Below are 13,191 nucleotides of genomic sequence, written 5' to 3' on the forward strand. Positions count from 1 at the left end.
TGAATGGTTTCGTCCAAGTGGAACCGTCTATCTTTTCCCCTCGAGGCGATGTCAAGATTTTATTTACAAAACATGTTTCTGTCGAGCATTAATTGAGGAAATACTTTGATTTACACAACCAAAAAGGTCCAATTTAAATGGGCTTGGAAAGCAGTTTTAGTTAGATGGTATAACTTGGACTGTGAATCAATTTCTACAGAGGACACCCCCGTCGTTACTGGGTACTTTTCCTGGCACTTCCTTGTTCAAAAGTTTTATTTACTGGAAGGCTCGGAGAAAGTTAGACAGCGGTTTCCATATATCTACGTTGCCGTTGTGAAAAATTAAGAGTATGGGTCATGTTCATCGCACATAAAGTAGCGTGTAGGTGTCGCAGTTTTTCCCATGGCTGTATTTGTTAGGAGCAGGCTAACGTTGCACTGAGCGGCTCCACAAAGAGGAAGATGTCCACGGCTAACGTTAGCGAAGACACCAGGGTGAAGTTTCCCCTTCACTCCGCGGTGTGGGAGAATGACTACAGGAAACTGGAAGAGCAAATAACATTACCACAGGTTGGTGAAACACCGAATAGCTTGTAAACATACACACTTAACGCTTGCTAGCTGGCTGAAGCCAGGAGCGAGATGTTAAATCTCCGTAGCCACCCAGTTAAAGTAGGCCAGTCGTGTTGACAGATGCGCCGCAGTGTCACACACAGATACTGTTTGGAGAATAAAAACAAAAAACATCTCTGAGGACACAGTGATCAACAGGTCTGGAGGTTTACTTTAAAAAGATGGTTTCTAGCACAGATGGTTTATTACAAGGCCACGCTCTTTTGTTCATATAACATACTGTCATGTCAGTACTGCAGTATTTAGCCTAATTGCGTGTGTAGATTTATCTACACAAATGAAAGTGCAAGAGTGTGGGTTTCTCCTTGTTTTTCTCAGAATGACATCGAGGTTGTGGATCCCAGAGGTCGAACACCTCTGCACCTGGCGGTGTCGCTCGGACACCTGGAGTCAGTGAGGGTCCTCCTAAGACACGGTGCCGAAGTGACTAAAGAAAATGCCAACAATTGGACAGGTGTGTTACAAAACTGACTGTATGACAGACAACCAATGTTATGATACCGCAGATGTTTCCTTCACTTGTTTTGTAGATGTGCTTTTGTTTTTTGTGGATCTGTGGGTTGTTTGATTACTTAGGAGCCTTCTCACATTAACCTACTTGTCCTCTGCTGTTAATGGGGATTCTGGTACAAATGCATGTCCACTCTTCTGACAGTCCTACTGTCTGCAGTAAAACACTATCACTTTCCTCGGTTAGTGTCGTAATTGATGAGGTTTTTCTAATGGATAGTTGCCCCTCCTGGGGAACAGATGCTGTAACCTTAAAAGGTTTAGTGGTTTGTTCATACGTGTCTGTCTCTGTTTAGTGCTGCAGGAGGCAGTCAGCACCGGAGACCCAGAGATGGTTCAGTTAGTGCTTCAACGCAGGGACTACCTCAAAGCTTCCACCGCTTTGGGAGGAGTGCCTGAGCTGCTGGCTAAGATCCGAGAGGTTTTACTTTTTACAATTCCCTCTTGTGCTGTCATCCGTCTGCATATGTGCCTGGAAATATTTACCTGCAAAGGAAATGATTACTTGGCCTGTCTTTTCATCCACAGTCTCCAGACTTCTATATGGAAATGAAGTGGGAATTCACCAGTTGGAGTAAGTTTGTTTGTTTGTGTGTGTAGATCATATCATGAAACAGTGTGTGCATGCTAACCTGTTTAGTGCAGGCTAGTTATCAAGAAGAAGTGTTTTCTAACTGCAATTAAATGTCCACGTAAAATACATGGTCTTAGTCGGCCAAAAGGTTTCACCTGCTCATACAGGAAAAACCACATACCTGGCTATTTTAAGATGAAACATTTGTTTTGGTTTTGTAATGTGTCACATAGTTGTTTTTTTTTAATGTGCTGATTCATTTCCTTCCGTTGTAAGACATTCATGTGCTGTTGCTTCACAGTCCCTCTTCTGTCCCGGGTTTGTCCAAGTGATGTTTGTCGCATTTGGAAAAGTGGCGCCAGCCTGCGAGTGGACGCCACTCTTCTCGGCTTTGAAAACATGACTTGGATCAGAGGCCGTCGAAGCTACATCTTCAGAGGCGACGGTGAGTGTTGTTAACTCTCTTACACACTCAAAAGGTTTGCTGAGTTCTCTCTACGGTTTGCACAATCTCTGTAAAATGATTAAAGTCTATTCCTGTCTAATCAGATTCATATGCAGAGTTGATGGAGGTGAACCATGATGATGAGGTAGTGGACACTGAACGCTTCAACATATCCCAAGAAATGGAGGATGTCACCCTAGAGTCAATGCAGCCAGCTGAGCAGGAAGTTGCTAAAAGGTTGACGACTTCTATCGTCAACACCTACTTGGACACCAAGGATATTGCTTTTGAGAGGCAAGAGTCACAACTTTCTCTTCTGTCCCTTTTCTCACGGCATGCAGACATGTTAAGTCCTTTGATCATCCAAGAACGAACTGCACAGCGACAGCATTACATGAGGGCTGACGTCTCATGGCGTTTTCACACTTGTTTAAATGTCATTACTCCCTGAGTGAGGTTACTGTGTGAACAGTTATTCCATTAGGCCCGTTAATCATCATTCTGCACTGAACTCTCGGTGATATTTGCAGGATCATTCTAGCATTGCTAATTGTGTAAAATGCCATATCACACTGACATATTCATTCAAGGGTTGTCTGACCGTAAATGATCACTTTAAAACAAGTGTGGCGTGCAACCCCACAAACTAACAACTTCAAGTAACAACAGATATTAATAACGTTAACAAATGTAATGAGGCGTGTCAGTCAATAGCATGAGGTAATATATCGCCATCATATTATTTAGCTACGCTTCATCTGGATAATTCCTCAAACACAGGTGTCAGTTTCACTTCACAGATAACTGTGATTATAGTTGTCTTGTCAAACACAGCTATAACTAACAACACTAATGACGGCCGAACTCCATTTAGCTCTTCAGTGGCACAGCCTTGATGTACTGTGTAGTGGCTCAGCTGCATAACTGATTGGACCACTTAAAGGGAACTGAGACATTGTTGATGTTATTGATGATAGCTGTGTTTTTCCTGCCTACCATGTCACCATGGCTGATGAGAGGATATATTTCTTAAGATGAGAAATGGTTAACTGAGGAACATGTGCAACACTGCTAAAGCCTCTAAAATAAGAGAACAATCACAGATTAGTGCCAATGATTGAGATACATTTACAGGCTACTTAAAACATCCCATACCTGTAGCTTGTATCGCGTCATGTGTTCTCTGTGCTGTGGAAGTTCAAGCTAAAGGATGTGATGGAGGATTTTGCCTGTAATGATGCTTTTGTTTTCACAGGAGCAAGTCTGGGATTTGGGGCTGGAGAAGTGACAAAACCGAAGTGGTCAACGGATTTGACGCAAAGGTTCACAGATGTTATACATTTTGTTTTTATTATAACTAAAGTGTAGTGCTCCTGAAAACTACGGGGCCCATTCATCATGACGCATGACATCAGGTGCTGGTTTGTTTGTTTTTTCAGGTTTTCAGTGTGAACAATGTAAACGTTGTCATCAGGACACGGACTGAGCATCTTACAGATGAGGAGAAAGAGAGGATAAAAAGTAGGTGGAAAATGTTCATCATGTATACTTTTTGTCCTTCAGTATAGATGTTTTCAGCATATATATAAATGGTAGATTTTTGTCCATATGAGTAACACATCTACATTTGATTGAAACTGAATCAGAGTACTGAGGTTATGCTTTTTGTTCTAAGGTGAAAGAAACATCTTGGAGTCTCTGCTGGGGACTGTGGAGCAGCACATAAGCGCACAAGGGGTAATCAGTTCAGCAATTACGTTAAAATGATCTACGTTCACTCTTATCTAGTAGCTGATTTCATGCGAGTGCTCGATTTAATTTTTTTTTTTTTTTTTCAGGATCTGACACTTGAGTATGCAACTGCCACCAATCCCACTGCCATCACTCCAGATGAATATTTTGATCCTGACTTTGACCTGGGGAACAGAGACATCGGCCGACCCATTGAACTGAGCATTCGAACACAGAAGTACAACACATAGCTTTACGTCTTTAGAAATCTCATACCTAATCCCTCACAGTTGTGCGCATTTTTACCACATTTTTCTTTCATCTTGTCTCACACAGATTCAAAGGTACATTGTGGATGAGCGAGGAGCATCCTCTGTCCCTGGTGGAGCAGGTGACCCCCATTATCGACCTCATGGCTCGGACCAGTTCCCATTTTGCACGACTGCGAGACTTTGTGACGCTGAAGTTCCCTCCTGGATTTCCTGTTAAAATAGGTATGTGTGACATTCCCGTCAAGCTTTATGGAAACTACAATCAAGTACAAGTATGTTTTTACAACTAATCCGTTGTGGTTTCTTCTCTCTTGCAGAGATCCCTCTGTTTCATGTGCTGAATGCCAGGATCACATTTGGTAATGTCAATAAATGCAGTACTGAAGAGGCGGCGAACACAACGCCAGCAGCCACACCAACATCCTCAGGAGAAGATGACGAAGCTGCAGGTAGGAATGCAGCCAGTTTAGCCACCAAATGTGACCATATGTTGAAATAGTTACACGTCTGTGACTTCTAAACCAATTTCTCTTTCGGCCTCCATCTGCCCAGCACCGCCTCCGTTTCAAGTGTGTCCTTCAGTGTTTGAGGTGCCAGTCAGTTACCACCGCCGAGGAGGCAGCCGACACACACACATGTCCAACAACGACGAGGAGCTTTTGCAGTACGCCATCCATCAGAGTCTCCTGGAGTCCCACAGGGTCCCAGGCCAGGTCAGAGCAGTTGTCACTTAATCCGCTCACAAGCACACAAATGTGTCGTCATCATTCTCCCATGTCCAAATGGCTGCACCCCTTAAATGCTCCTGATGTTTGTGTCATTACAGGAGGGCAGTTGGGATGATGCTGATGCGGATTCCACTGATGTAATGCACAGTAGCCAGAGCGACAGGTAGGAACACCGGTTAAGGTTGCTGGCGCAGCAGTTTCATAACTACATGTGGTAGAGGGAACAGCAAGTTGCTCATCCTACGGGGATTTAGATGACGCTGCACGTGTCTTCACCTCTCAGTCAGTAAAGCTGGTTCTCACTTTCTCCTGTCCATGTCATTCTAGGAGCATCCCAGAGGGGGTGCTAGTGGAATATGGAGACACCCCCAGCCCTGCCAGCTCTCCCCCTGTCTCCAGCCCCGACTCAGACCTCCGTCTGGCCATGGAGCTCTCTGCGCAAGCTCAATTAGAAGAGGAGAGGATAAGGAAGCAGGAGGAAGAGGAGCTGGAGATGATATTGCAGCTATCGCTCACTGAGAAGTAAAAGGAATAAGAGGGAATAATAATAATAATAATAATAATAATAATAATACAACCTTTCCAGATCCAGAAGCAACCACCACACCTCAATTTTCCTTCCTAACCACTGTAGTCATCTATGCAAGCGCAGATTTCGTTCTGAAACGGCTCATTCTTGCACAGGCAATATCAAACTGTCAGTATCCAATATTTTCCAGAAGGTATTTTTGGTAAGAGCATACTCCTTTATATATTTCTATCTCAGCATTGCGTGTCTCCATCCTCAAGCATAATTCATAGACTCTTTGAGATCATTTTGGGTCGGTTCTTCTTCTTCTTATTTATTTATTTTCTTCTTTTCCAAATCAGAATCGCAGCAACATCCAACATGTGTTGATCACATTGTTGTCTGGAGTGGGGTCAAATCTGTGTAATTAACGTTCTATGACTAAAAATGATGAAACTATTTAAGGTGACTTCACATAGTGGTAGCACTCAAATGTGGCACTTAAGGTCCAGAGCACTGTTTCTACTTTCGCGTCAGCCCCTGATTATTAGAAGGCTCGAATGAAAACAGCCGCGCTCAATGGAAAGCTACTTGTACCTTAGACCTGAAGAGACGTATTTGAATGTTTCCACTGTGAAGTCTCCCTACAGAGTCACTTTGTCGAGGACCATGGGCTCACTGAAAAACAGAAATCTCAGGGTTCCAATTTTACACGTTTCCCTTCACTTTGCAGTTAGTTTGTTAATCCGTTGTAAAAACAGTTGGAAATTGTAGCCTGGTAAATATTTCTTTAGTGAAAAAATGGTATCGCTCATTCATATCTATGTCATATCAATATTAGTTCAGAAAGTTGGGTTGATTGAGTCAAAAATGCATAAGTAAATACATTTTCTTGTACTCTGAATGTACACTCTACAGATGGGCAAACAAAAGCATGTTCCTGTGAGAGAAACTTAAAATCAGCTGCATGGCAACATTATCTCTTTGCTGCAACAAGGTCGGGGGTGGGGGATCTTTTTTTATTGAACATTTTGTCAGATTTCGCAGTGAGGAGGGATGTTTTGTCGTTAGCCATCACTGAGCAACTTCATCACCTCAGTTCAAAAACGCAATAGCAGAGACCAGTCTGTCTGTGGATTTACAGCTGTCACGCAGTTAAGGAGCAGTCGCACAACCAGTGCTGCAGAGATTATTCAGATTCCTAAAGGCAGTCGGTTTGCCTTCCGTAGCCACGAACAACTCTAGACCTCTGAGCAGAAGAAAAGACAGCACAGCCTCAAAGATCAAGCACGTCTGCCATATGTAGGATTAGTTTCTTCAGCATGTGCCAAGGGATTGCTTTGCTCTGACAAGACTTTGTCCGAGCAAGAGGTTGTCACAATTTTCTGTGGTGCCACTTAGACTAAACTTTTGAACAGATTTTGTAACATTTTGTAACTTTAAAAACAAGACGAAGAGGTTACAGTTGTACTACGGTGATGCTGAGACACGTGCATTAACCACTATAGTTGATTTCACTGACAAACGACAGCGAATCAAATATTCTCTCTGTGTTGCCGCATCTGACTGTCAGGGGCTTCAGCTGAAAAACTACTAATTATAACAGTCAAGTTTCCACACTTAAAAAAAAGGCTAGCTTTGATTGATTTAATGCAGATCTTTGTAATGCACCGTTCCAGCTGCAAAGGTTTTGTTTTTTTTGTTTTTTTAAGGTTAAAATTTTAAGAAAATGTGTTGGTTTGACAAAGTTTGTAAAATAAAAGCACTTTATATCCATGAGGATTAAACATGACTTTGTTAATTCGCTTTATTTACTGAAAAACACAGCTGATAACAAAGACGACACCTTTTATGTGCTTTTCTATCATGTGATGAGTTTGATTTGTCCGTGTTTAAAACCAGAGAGTTTCTCTACATTGTTTTCACCACAGTCATTCTTGTCCTAACGTCTGCACTCTGGATACAGAACATAATCCAAGTATACTTTTGGTCCATTGAATCATTCAGGATACAATAGTACTTCCTAGTAAGACTGCTCTAAAATGAGATATTATTGTCTAAATTATTACATTTAGAATAAAAAGATTTCAAAAGCCAGCCCTACTGCCCCCCATCTAATAGTACAGTATTTTTATTTGGCAGTTCCTTTGTAGAGCTCCTTTACCACAAAATCAAGTGCAAAGTATGCAGTGCCCACCTACATCAGACTAATCAATCACAGAACAAAATGATGATAGAAACCCAGTTTTATTTCAGTCAATTTAAACAGATTTCCAGAGTAATTTCTCAGCATCACTTGATTTAATCTGCACAGAAGCTCTCGCCAGCATTATTTCCACTTGTTTAATACTGGCAGGGCTCTGTGCTTGTTAACAAAGTTTCTTATAAAAAGGCTAAGATGACAAAAACTCAGCTTTAAAAACCAGCATGTCCTTTAGAAGTCCTTCTGTGTCACAAAGTGAAATAAATAGATTTTATTTTTTAAAAGCACACAGACCTGCAATTAATTTCAGAACATTGACGAGCAGATTCCCACATTTAGAGAAATGAACAATGTGAGCAGAGGTTTAACTGATGTATATTTCAGTAATGACAGCTCACATCTATTCTCCTTTATCACTATAATTTATTAAATCCAGATAGATAAATAAAAAACACAACATGAGGCACCTATAACACAGACTATGTAATAGCAGTGATCACTGGGAGGGCAAGGTAAACATATCAATACTGATAAGCAGTGTAACCCATAAATAAGATGGATTCAAATTACCCCCCCCCCCCCCCCCCCCCGCCCTCCCTTGTAGCTCCTCGGTGCTCACGTGTGTCCCCCTGCACCGGGAGGCTTTGTCTCTCCGCACAGTTTTCACCGACGAGGCAGCGGCTTGTAGACACAGACAGCCATGATGATCATCAGCACCAGCAGGACTCCGAGGACACTCCCCAGAGTGACTGTGAGGACAAAAGCACACCAGCTGATCACAGTCAGAAACACACACACACACACACAGAGGCAGTCCGACATGGTGGATTTATTAGTAATTACTTGTCTCTCTAGAATAACAACTACAAAAACGCCTCGTGTGTCAGCAGCATCCCTGCCCACACAGAGAGGCCTTCATCACTCTCCAGTCCAGCATCACTTCTTACCCAAATTCTGCTTCAGTAAAACCACATAGGCCCTCTCGCCCAGCCTGGAGTCCTCCAGCTGCCCGCTCACTAACACGCTAAAACACAGCAGTAGGGCCGGTGGGGTGAGAGGCAGCATCATAGCGGTGGATGTGGAGGAGGAGGAGGAGGAGGATGGTGGTGGTGATGATGAGAGCGAGGCGTTCCTTCTTCCGCTGTGCGATCTGGGTCCTAAAGCCGCCGGGTTATTGTATTGAGTCTCATAGCTGGAAAAAAAAATTAGCCGATTAATCGATTTGTCAGTTCACAGAAAGTTAATGGACAACTGAGAGGAACCAGTTTAAGGTGATTTGGGAAAAAACTTTTTTACTACTATTTTACTGCTCGATGTTTTTCTCCAAAGAACTGTATATGTTGCTAGTTATAGAGTGAAATAAAGAGGTAAAATAAAAGTAAATATTTATCAATTTATGATTGGACGTTATATTCTTTATGAATATTGAATTATGTCACTTTTGTTACCATCTTCAGCTGGTCTACTGACTACCTGGACTGAGATGCTTAGTATTAAATAGAAGTCTACCCACTGGACACGGTGTCTATTTACTCTAATTACTTCCAAATATATAGTTATTTTCAGAAAACGTCCTTTAGGGAAATGCTTCTGAAGTCAGGAACTTGTAGAATAAAATGTTTTATAAGGCAGAAAAGCAGAAAAGCACTAGTTCTGACTTCTATGATTATTTGTAAAACCTAAAGATATTCAGTTAACTATTAGAGGATTAAGAAAACAGGAATAGTCACTTTTGTGAAGCTTAAACCAGTGAATTTCTTTGACATTTTTGCTCGAGAGATGACAATTATTTTATAAAAATTGCCGCAGATCATTTTTCTGACGATTGACAAATGATTAATGACTTCAGCTCCAGCTGGTTGATGATTATACTGCTGGCTGCTGAAGTAAAATGTGAGGGCCTCTCTGCAGCCTTGACTGCACTGAAACCTCCAGGTGTTTTCTGGTGGTTTAACTGTGCAAAAAACAAAGTGCATGAAATGAAATCTCTTCTCTTACTGGTAACCATCAAACAAGTGCGAGGCCTTCATCACATTTCCCATTTCTGAAATGTCAAAGAGCAATGAAGAATAGATATAAAGGTCAAGCTCCTTGGGGTTATCTTCTTATGTAATTACTCTGCATGACTGATGTATATGGCCTTTACCTTCATCCTCTATAGAACTTAAGAGTGCACACCATTACAAACACTTACTGCTCTTAATTATATGCCAAAGAAGCTTAATGAGCATCAGGAAATGTCACTCACGATGACTGAAATTAAAAATGGAGGCTTCCTGGATCACAACAAGAAAGCATTTCATTACAGCATGAACTCAATGATTCTGTTTTAATTGGACATCCGACGGCATTTAAATGGAATTAGGCAGATTTTTTTATGTCAGAGTCTGAGTAAGCAATAGTTTGTACAGAAGCTCATTAAGAAAATGCACTCATTTTTGTGATAATCTTATAATGACTATGATTCTATTCCTGGTCAGTGATGGCAGCAGATATAAGAAAGCATTATATAATCACAGTTTAACTAACTGCTCGATGTATGATGTCACTACATCAGGTACAGCACACTGACTTGAAGGGCATTTATTAACACATCAGCGACAAAACTGTTTTCCAGGTCTCAGCCCAACAACTGGTTCTGCAGTCTGACTGACTGTGGTTCCTGACTGATTGACTAATGACAAAGAGTGACAATTTCTGCACGGAGGGTGATTTTGCTTCCTTCCATCGTTTATGCAGGTTTGCTGTTTCTCCAAGACTCCATGCTGTGAACATTAGCATCTTTCGTACAGTTTGTACTGACATATACTGACATTTTTTGAGACTGATATTGAAATTTTAGAGTTTTGAAAATAACAACATATTGGCCAGTTGTGATTTTTCTTAATAAACTCAAACAACCATTCTTAATGCAACGTCAAAGAACTGTGACAAAGACATACAAACTAAATTACTTCTAACCTATCGCTTTGCTCTGTACTATAGGGGTGGTTGATAAAGATATCTGTTGATTTTTGATCTTTATTTTATCTATAAAGTGTTAGGATGATGTATTTTTACAACATAAAAAGCACAATGTGTGACACTTCCAGATACTGTATATTGAAGGGAGAGATACCATCGCATAAACGTTATGGAAAAATCTCTGTTGTTTTTTTCTACAAGGTACATTTTCATATATGTGTGACAGACTGACAACCAAAAAACACATCTGGCAACATGTGCACAATTTGAGGCCTGAATGTGAATAAGAGGGTTAAAGAAACAACAGTTCTTCCTGCTCTCTGCTGTGAGCGGATTTCACAGGAGTAAATAATCATTCATATGCAGAGTAAAGCATCCCTGCAGGTGCACGTGTAGCCGAGGTCAATCTAAAATGGAGCCTGTTGCCTGCAAGGGAGCTCCTTCATAAACTTCTGACAGAGAATGTCAGCACATTGAGCCATAACGTACACAGTATCTGTGCACTTACCTTGTCCATAATGCACTACTGCTGAAGCTGTTTATGTCAGGTATAGGAGAAATCGGCTATTTAGCAGCGTCTCTTTTATGTGCATCCTTTGCTTGCCTGTTCTCTACTTCAATAGCAGTCAGTGACACAAAGGGACTTTGATGTGCCATGTCCATTAACCAGCAGCTCAATACGGAAACATATGTCCCAAATCACTTTCTTCTCTCGTATACATACATACCTGTTGTCCTTGAAGTGATTGGGCCTGGTTTAAAAATCAGTTGAATAAGTAAAGAACTCAAGGGTTTGTGTGTGTGTGTGTGTGTGTGTGTGAAAGAGGCTGCTCTATTCCCTTGTATGTTGATGGGTTCTGGATATTGCAAATTAGCTTGTTAATTAAAATATCTAATAGAGGTGAGCAGCAGCAGCCAACAGCCATTACAAAGACATGAAGATCACCATATGGAGATTTACAAGAACAAATCTCTCATATGATTTCCTACATATACACAATTCAGAAACAAAAATCACTTTTAATTAATTAGTTTTAATACGGACAGTGGAATTTAACTGCCTAAAAGATTGTATGACACTTTGTTTGTCCGCTCATATTCATGTTTAATCCCCAGGAATGAAAAGAAGCACAAAGACGAAATATTCATGGTATACTGCAATCGATTTATACACATCTGACAATTACATAAACTAGGTTGAAAGGGACTGAAATCGCACAACAATCGTCACCTTATTCTCTGAATATAAAGAAAGTATAAAGCGCTTTAGATAGATTTAACACATGTGATATTATGCTGTGTGTTTGCAAAAACAGTTGAACAGTCTTAAATTGGAGAGTGAAAACATTGGAGAGGCACAATATCAATACAACCTTTACAATTTTTGTAGATGCAGTGTAATATTCAGGCAGATTAAGGCAAAACGGGCTATCTGGAGTTAGATTAATCCATTAGATGAAGACTAGAAAAAAACAGTTGTACCTGTGCACATTGTACTACATCTCCAGGAAGTACACAGGTTCTACTTTCTATAATGTCAATACTAAAACAACACTAAATTCTAAGATTTATGAATGATTTCTGAAAACACTGATGCGGTCTTCATCTGAGTGCCTCATTTATCTCCATTACAAACACTTGTAGGGAAAAACAGAACATTTTTAGCGGATATGTCCAGCAGCTGGCATGAAACCATGTATAAGCACTGGTTGCAGTATAGATCTACTCTATAAATATTAAATACAGCATTGACAAAGAAAAGGAGGGACTGTAATTTACTGTCAAGCTGATTAAGGTTTGGTCCCATTTGATCTCCTCGTGGGCAGAGAAGTTCTGTTAAAAAATAAATAAATAAATGTCCAAAAAATGTCAACATATGTCCAACACCAACATCACACAATATCTGTTAAATTGCCACAAAAATACAGCAGAGCTGATAACACTTGTGACAAACATTAGCTGACATACTGTTGAGTGAATTAATTTTTATTACATGAAATTACATGCAGAACACTGTTGCCATGATTCTTCTATCGGTGAAAATTGCGTTAACCTCACTGTTGCTCCTCTGGTGCAACTCTGGTGTTTCCATTGTTGCTATAGCTGAGCATGCAGAGCTGATGTCATTTTAACTTTAACAAACTACAGAAAATACACAACTTAACAAGAGAAAATGGCCCCACACAACAGAAATGCAGCAGATGTGCTGAATGTTACATACGGAAATACATGTTTTTATTTTCCTTGGCATATTGTTCTGATGAGATGGAGACAGCTGATTAAGGTATAAGATATATAAATATGACTCGTACAACCGCACTAATGCAACATCTGAAAATGGCAATATGTGAGAGCTACATACTGTCCTGGTGACGCAGGTAGATCTGGATACACACAGACCGTGTGTAAGGTATGAGTATTGCTATCTCAGCTCCTCTTGGAATAAAACATTTAGCAGCATTTACCATTTTACAGAGTGTGCATGTGCACTGAGACTTGACACGTTCAATATCATAGATAGTAGCAGGTAACAGTCATGATGTCAGATTATGTTCAGATCCGGTCACAAGTAACTTAAAACTGTGGTTTGAATAGAAAAACTACAAGCAGGGGATGAGTGTGTTTTTCATGTGATTTTCCCT

General features: G+C 40.6%; 1 protein-coding gene across 1 annotated transcript; it reads left to right on the forward strand.

Annotated features, from left to right (window-relative positions):
• The first annotated feature begins 75 nt into the window (after positions 1 to 75).
• ankrd13a (ankyrin repeat domain 13A) lies at positions 76 to 7,157 on the forward strand. The gene is made up of 15 exons (XM_070833922.1): positions 76 to 551; positions 933 to 1,068; positions 1,421 to 1,545; positions 1,653 to 1,698; positions 2,000 to 2,143; positions 2,248 to 2,437; positions 3,399 to 3,465; positions 3,583 to 3,664; positions 3,819 to 3,880; positions 3,982 to 4,112; positions 4,211 to 4,368; positions 4,464 to 4,595; positions 4,699 to 4,859; positions 4,973 to 5,037; positions 5,202 to 7,157. The coding sequence occupies exons 1-15, from the start codon at positions 444 to 446 to the stop codon at positions 5,398 to 5,400; spliced, it is 1,806 nt and encodes a 601-aa protein (XP_070690023.1). The 5' UTR covers positions 76 to 443; the 3' UTR covers positions 5,401 to 7,157.
• The last annotated feature ends 6,034 nt before the right edge of the window (positions 7,158 to 13,191 follow it).

This window comes from Pempheris klunzingeri, chromosome 7 (genome assembly GCF_042242105.1).
Source record: "Pempheris klunzingeri isolate RE-2024b chromosome 7, fPemKlu1.hap1, whole genome shotgun sequence".
Lineage (NCBI taxonomy): Eukaryota > Metazoa > Chordata > Actinopteri > Acropomatiformes > Pempheridae > Pempheris > Pempheris klunzingeri.